Source organism: Eucalyptus grandis, chromosome 11, assembly GCF_016545825.1.
Source record: "Eucalyptus grandis isolate ANBG69807.140 chromosome 11, ASM1654582v1, whole genome shotgun sequence".
In the NCBI taxonomy this organism is placed as follows: domain Eukaryota; kingdom Viridiplantae; phylum Streptophyta; class Magnoliopsida; order Myrtales; family Myrtaceae; genus Eucalyptus; species Eucalyptus grandis.
Window position 1 is genome coordinate 44,136,309 of NC_052622.1, and position 7,802 is coordinate 44,144,110.

General features: G+C 41.3%; 1 protein-coding gene across 1 annotated transcript; it reads right to left on the reverse strand.

Moving 5' to 3' along the window:
* Positions 1-705: 705 nt before the first annotated feature.
* On the reverse strand, positions 706-6,669 carry LOC104425776 (aspartyl protease APCB1). Its single transcript, XM_010038572.3, has 9 exons — positions 5,854-6,669; positions 4,065-4,182; positions 3,328-3,557; positions 3,003-3,242; positions 2,343-2,496; positions 2,162-2,247; positions 1,335-1,449; positions 1,170-1,242; positions 706-1,056 (listed from the first exon to the last, which is right to left on the reverse strand). The coding sequence occupies exons 1-9, from the start codon at positions 6,429-6,431 to the stop codon at positions 944-946; spliced, it is 1,707 nt and encodes a 568-aa protein (XP_010036874.2). The 5' UTR covers positions 6,432-6,669; the 3' UTR covers positions 706-943.
* Between the last annotated feature and the right edge of the window lie 1,133 nt (positions 6,670-7,802).

Here is a 7,802-nt window from a genome sequence, read left to right on the forward strand (position 1 = left end):
AGCCCACATTAGTTCCTTAGGAGCTCTTGGGCCTGCATTATTGCCAGGAGGCCCATTGAGAATTTCTAAGGGCCTCATAGGCCCAATTATACTCGTTTTGGGCATTTTAGGGCCCATTCTGACATTCTGACCAACAGATGGGCCTCTAGCCCACCCAGGAGACCACAACAGTCACTTAAGAGAGTTTTTGGGCCAGGAGGACCATAGGCCTCCTAGGCCTAATTTACTCGGCTTTTGGCCTTTTAGAGCCCGTTCTGACCAGCACATGGTCAGAGAGTCACATGGCTTCAAAGCTGTTGCAAAGCCCAGCCAGCCCCAAAAAATGATTCATGAATGATCTCATGGGCGGGGCCCAAGGGCCCTGTCCAGCTATTGGACAGTAAATCTCCATGATATGGACTCCAGATTGGGCCTTAAAACGGCTTCAGGCCCCCAATTCACAAGTGGGCGTTTCTAAAGCAAGTTAGCCAGCCCACCTTATCTAGGCCCACCAATTGGACATCAGCTTACGGAACCAGTTTCGTGACTACCTGGATTAGTCAGGCCCTTCTGAGGCCCAACTTCTCCATCTCCCTCGTTATTTTCTCTTGGGTCGGGCCTCTACGTGCTGTCTTACTGGGCCGCACCAGCCCATTCTGCATAAGAATTCTGTACTTTGCTTCAGAGCTCACGAAATTCGACTCATACATTGTTTCGAAGGCTAAAAAAAAAAAAAAAAAAACGATAGTAGCAGCATATGTTTATAATACAGAGGCTTGAGATCCCACCTATACCATCACTGTATATTTATTTACAAGCTAACCATTTTTTCTTATTTTCACTCACCTTCTCTAATATAGGATTTATGCAAATATATAACCCGGTCGTGCCGCAAATGTGGGGAGGGACAGAAGCCTCGCAAAATCATATACAGGAGAATACAGTCTTAATGAGAATCTGATCCTCACATAAACGGGTGCTTCTGAGATCTTCCTGGTTTGACACAGTCAGATCGGATCCACCCAACTCTCTGGTTCACATTGTCATAGACCACCAGCTTGCCGCGTAACGATATATCTGCAGACACCAAAAGTCCATGGATGTTAAGATGACCACAAAATGAACTTTTTCATTCTTAGTTGTTCGTTTAAGATGTGCATGCTGTAATCCAAAAAGAAAAAGGGCGATACCTCCAAGTATGCTTGTGGATCCATCAAGCACCCTGCTTCCATCAAGAATGCCCAAGCACACATTTCCTTTATTCTGCCAAGCAAGAAGCCGACACATTGCAGAGAAAATTAAGCTCTACGTACACAAAGAAAAGAAAGAGAATTTATATAGAAATTGCCCCTTACACTGAGGATCAAATAGCCTTCAGGAGGGATATGAAATTTCGTGGACAGTATCCACCATTTGCTCCCAAATTGAAGGGTCAAAGTCTTGAAGATGTGCTTCACATCAGCCACCGATCTGGAGATTTTTAGACACCGATGCAGTATATTAGCTTACAGACTCTGAGCTTACAAAGACATCACATTTATTGAAAAAGTTTCCCAAGATGCAAGAGAGAAACGAGCGAAAACCAAGAGAAAAGCTCGTTCTCTCAACACAATGGACCTGAGGACCTCAACAAAGTCGATAGGCTGTGAGAACCAAGAGAACTCTATGTAGTGTCTCATCCATTACCCATGTGCTCCGATCTGACCACCTACTTCAAACAAAGCTTACACTCCCATTTACTTCAACAGGACTGAGTCAAACTCTATTATTCTTGCAACCCGTTATAGACTCTTTTGAGTTACCTATGAATATTTATTTGGGTAAACAGCTTCTATAGTTGAAGATGTGTAAATCTCTCCATTAACCATTTTCTTTTACTTACACTAGTAGTTTGTGTTGTCCTGGTTAATTCACATGCCACTCATTCATAGTTTGAAAGACTTGGAATCTGAAACATGAGAGAGTTCATAGCAAGAAGTAATTTGACCTTAGCTCATCCATTAAGGCTTTATGAAATGGGGTATTAAACATTGGCTTTGAACTGATTTTCTTTTCTTGAGTAAATTTCTAAATACAGCCATAAGATGATAAGATCTTTAAAAGCCTGAAGAAGGTTCCAATAGCAAGCCATAGATTTTTACTGTCAAAGGAGAGGAAAACATCTTTCCCACTTTACTTCTACCTGATAGGAAATTCAGCTCGCCAACACACAGGCAGTGTATCATCCGATTGATCTTGGATGAGTCCCATGCTAGCCACACTTCTAAGCTGCATCAGAGGTTCCATAGACAAACTAAAATTACCGCAATTCCAAGATGAAATGATGATTAATTGCCAGAGTGGCTACTGACAACAGGACTTACAGAATTAACCAAGTTGGAGTACGCTTGTTTGGAGAAGTATGTGTAGGAACTGCCAGTGTCAAAAACTATTCGCCCTAATCCACTGTTCTGACCGCCTAAATTGAGTGAACTGCTCCCATATTTCACTTTGAGAATCTCCGTGTGATATAAGTTGCTGTAAAGCGACAGCAGACCATGAATTGATGCCATAGCAAAGTAACACGAAATGGACTCATTTAAATGAAGAACAATGACATTGAAACATCTAAACACAGACAGAGAGAAAGAGGAACAGGAAATGGGGATTAACAAAACAAATTCAAGATCCTTGGAGGTAAAACACATGTGCTTACCCCAACAAAATATGGTGTTTTCAAGAAGGGTCCTTTGGAGTGATTAACTTCTTACTTTCGACTAATTTAAAATCTTAACATGCATGCCCTTTGAAATATTTATATAACATAAATTGCGTGAAACTTTGAAAAATGGTTCTTTATTGACATGGAGACTCAGATATTAGTAGTTCATAACTTTCTTTAAAATTTCAATAATATTTTAGATTTTGGCGAGAAAGTAAGAAAAAGTTACTTTTGACTTTTCAGAAGTACAAACAAAAAAATCCAAAATCAATCAGAAAAGTAAAGAAGCAATATATAGAGTACCCTAGGGGCCCATACTCACTTAGAAGGACGGCTCATCATGGGGATCCATGACATGCCCTCATTGGGTAGAAAGCCATCACCTAGGAACATATAACCCCCTCCAGCGGCATCTGAGGAGAGACAATGGCCTACAACATTGTTAATCACTCCAAGGCTTGCCAACTGAGAAGGTAAGCTGACTCTAGATCTGCTTAAACCAAATATTCCGTCTGTCTTTGTCAGGGTGTTTAGCAGTTGGCCTTGCTGATCATATGCACACCTAGCATGAAATACAAACATATTAGCGTTTCATCTAGTAAAAACCATACAGACAAGCAATCTGCATGCAACAACACGAGGCATACCCGAAAACCACATTTGCTTTGGCCAACGACCCATTTGTAGTCTTTAGATGGAGCTCATCTCTTGCAAGGACGCCCATGGAGGAACTATGATCCGCATACTCGATCTCATAATCACACTGTTGGCATGTCTCACAATATTCAAACCCCTCACTCCTTTGAACTTCCTTGCACAATGAGTCCTTTGGCAGTACTATTTTGCCACTCTTTGGCTTGTAGAGTGCATTGGCACCCTAAAAAAGGGTGTTTTCATTAGTAAGTTGACATGAATAAATCTCACAGAATATCGATCTATCCCTTCACTAAAAATATGTGGACAATGGATTTGAAAGTGGCCTTTTTTCCACAATCATGTCTTAGCTCTCAGGTTGGGCTGAGACCTCTGACATACCCCATTTAGTGAGTTTGTTTGGTCAGACTTTTTTAAAGCACATCTTGCTTTTCTTCCCTGTGGCTCTCAAAATTTAGATCTTATTAACATAAAACATCTAAAATCTTTCAAAACATACAGATATCGACAAGTCAATTTGCATACAACTTTTTCAGGTCTTCTGAAAGCTTATAATATATTTGTTTCCATTGAAAGATTAAAGGTAAGTTTTGCTTTTTCCTAAGCAAAAGCAAACACTTAGTTTTTATAAAGTTCACCTCTATTGAACGATTTCAGCAAGAATTAAATATATAATGCAATTTATTAATAGTTCAGCAAACTAGTAATGGTCACACTAAGTTAGCAATACCTTGCCACAGCTTTTACACGGAGCATCACATTGGATCCATGTTAAATCGCTCCCAGTATCCATATCAAGAAAATACCGTTTTGGAGGAGTCCCAACCAGGATGGAAGTAAAATACAATCTGCTCAACAACCAGTAATATCAATTTACGACTTTCTCTATCCATTTTAAAGACAAAGGAAAGCTCATAATTGTGAGCCTTCTGCACTCACAGCTTGTCAAGTAAGAAGGATTTGAGAAACATGCAAGTCAAGAGTACAACGAAAATGAAAATATAAACGATAAGCATATTTTGCCGGATCATCCACCACAAAACAGAAAGAATGTTTTGACATTGTCTTGATAAACCAACATGGCCTCTTCAAATTGCAAGTGCAATACATCATGCAGAATGCTAGAGAAATTAGTGCTCCAAACACGCCCAGAAAAATGCCAATTACTGGGACGATCATCGGCTAATTGATTACTCTTACAGAGTCAATTTAAGCATTAAAGATTCAACAACTAAGAAATACATCTTTGGCAATAACAATATCACGTGATCAATGGAGGCCTTTAGTAGTAGTAGTAGCAAAATTCAAAGCTGACGCTATTAATGACAGCGAAGCACATAGATATTTGCTTGCTAATGATGTATCCAAGAAGAATATTACAGTTGGTAAATCTTCTGTTATCTATAATATCACATTAAGCAAGATATATAAAAATGCGATGTTGGTGATCTTTAGTTGTTTGCCTTCTGTTGAAAAAGATTGTCAATGACACTTCTCGGAACCAGTTACTGCATAACATTTTCCTTGGAGAAAAAGGTTTTATACTTCTATAAGATCACATCTAAGTGAAAATCCAAAACTATTAAGTGGAGCAATATATTTACAGCACTAATCCCACCCAACTGAAAACAGAAGTAACACAAGGGAAGCTATTATTAGAAATTCTTGCTTTGATACGATGAAGAGATAAAATCATCTTATGCCCTGAGAGAAGTTTCTCTTAAGAAGACATGAGTCTTTATGTTTGATAATTCGCATTATGGACAAGCTAAAAAGGTTATAAGCTAGACATATATACACAAGCTTCTCAGATGTGTCAAAGTAGAAGCTTGTATTCAGGTTTCGGCCCTGCCATATTTCGCTTCATGAAGGCATTAACTGTTCAGTGAGATTCGCCGGAATAACTTAAGAGCACAAAGCCAAAGAAAACTGTGTCCAGTCCAACATAAGGAACAAGTAAAACGATGTTATGGTGTTGCCGGAGCAGGGATATAGGTCCATTCTTTCAAAACAGTTGCTTTAATACAACTTTACTAGATCAATTTGCTATCAAATTCTCAAGAAATGTTTCCAGACTCGGATTTTTGCTTCAAGAAATCCTTGGACTACCTTGCATCCCATGTAGCAAGGCTGTATACCAATTTCATAGTTGCATGTTTCATGCCACATGATCTACACGATAAAAATTACTATGTATATAAGCTAAAAGCAGCACGAAAGTTTGAGGCGCCTCCTAGAAGTTGAGCCTGAGCTAGTAGAAATGTGAAAAGTTCCCTTCCCTCTTCATTTACAAAAGAAGGACTAAAAAGTAGCTCCTCTCCACTCGCCCCATCACAGCTCCTATAGTCAGAATTTGCCAACAACTCCAAAGCAGATACCTTATACCTCCTTCGCTCAGCGGTAAAAGCTTAAACTTCGAACCCGCAAATATAGGAAGAAGGATTCGACGAAATTCATCCCCATGTAAAGTGTAAGAACTAAAAAGATACAGTAATAAGAGGTGGAAATTCAAGACATACCCATCTGGATACACATTTCCCGTCACGGGCAAAATAGCAGACGCATCAGTTACGCCCTCAGAACGGACGAAATTAGGCATCCTCTGGTCTCTCCTCGTACCTCCATGAATTGAAGCCACGAGTCTCTCCTCATCGGGACCGACGAACCTCCCTAACTTGAGCTCCACGTCATCGCTGGACGAGAAACCCGCGCCAGACTTAGGGAACAGAGGGAAAACGAACGTCTCCCTCTCCCTGTCCTCGCGGGAATCGCGCAGCTCCTGGACGGCCCTCGGGTACAGAGAAGCGAAGAGAAAGGAGGCGAAAAGGAGGATACCCAGAAACCCCAAGACCGCTCTGGGGCTGCCGAGGAGGAGGCGCCGGAGAGAGAATCGGAGCTCGGGGTTCCGCGGGGGCAGCCAGAGGGGGAGATCCCGCGGATGGGCCGGGGGGCCGATCGGGTTCTTGAGGCGGGGAGGGCGGGGGCGGTCGTCGGTGAGGGTGAAGGCCGTGATGGTCTTGCCCAGCGAAGGGTTGTCCGGCGGGGGGAGAGTGATGATGACGACGCCGGTGAGCCGGGGCGAGTGATCGGATTCCATGGCGGTCGACAGAGAGCAAGAGAGAGAGAGAGAGCTCGGGGGTTTAAGGATAGAGAGAGAAGGAGGTGAAGAAGACAGGAACGCTGTTGGGAGTCATTGTTTTTCTCCCTGGACAGGGCACTGTTCATGCTCCCGATTCAAACGGACGGTCTCCTTCTGCTTTCCAAGTCAATGGGTGGGATGTCGTTTCCGCGGGACGAGTTACGAAGCGCGAAGAAAAGAGAGAAAAAAGAGAGGGGAAAAGGCGTGGATATTTCCGATTGGGAGCGTGGGGACTGGAGTCCGGGAGGCGCCAATGCGATGTCGCCTTCTGCGCCATGGCCATGGCGTCGACAGACCTCTGACCTTCCGACAGAAGGAAGGCACAGGGGGCCGTTGATTCGTGTGGGCTCCACGTTCATCCCCGACGGTCGAGATCGGCTGAACTCGTGTGCGACGACCTGGTCCTTCGAGTGTGGCTCCCGATGGATGGAATGGAAACGCGTTTGGCCATATTCGTCCCTTTCGATTGTAAATTACTGGTGCTCGACCGCGCCCGCCTCTTCTTTTCTTTTCCTTTTTTCCTTTTTTTTTTGCTATATTCATTCATCGCATTTATTCGGAAAAGTAATTAATTTTGTATTTCGCACTTTACAACATTTTTTTTCTTTTCTTTTCGGCAGTATTCAAGAGATGAATTAATTTGAAAAATTCACGGTTTGAGGTAAACGTTCGGTTTGGGTGGGAATAGTTATCCTTATCTTGAACAGATTTTTGCTCAACATAAGATAATTCCCAAGATGTGGGCTAATTCACATCTCAGCCCTTCAAATCTTATTCTTCTTTAAACTATATTTCGCATTTTGTGCTGTACAGGTAAACTTGGGAAATGAGACGGAAGTGATTGATGCTCCACTGCATAACTCATCCATGAATATGACTTACCGCTCCTATTTTATTCTTATTACAGGACCAACTCCTTAAAAAAAGTACCAAATTTAACTAGAAAGTTTTAATTTTGGCCATGGTCTTTTTTAATATCATTAAAAGAGCACAAACTTTAACATGGTCTCAATTTTGGTTCTTCCTCATAAAAAAAAAAAATCAATTTTAACTTGTGTCGCAATTTGAACCCAAATTCTCTTCTAATAGGTAAAAAAAGCACAAACTTTTAGTTAATATTTAAATCTAGTTCTCGTCAAGTCTTCTTTGAGTACACATGAAATGACATGTCAAATTTTTAAGAGCATGATTGGATAGAAATTTGAAGGGAGTCAAATTATGGTACCGGGTAAAAATTGATAATTTTTTTATTTTATAAAACAACAAAAGAATTAGATGATAATTGAAATTTGACTTAAAGTTAAAGCTTTTAAAGGGATCTAGGTCTCT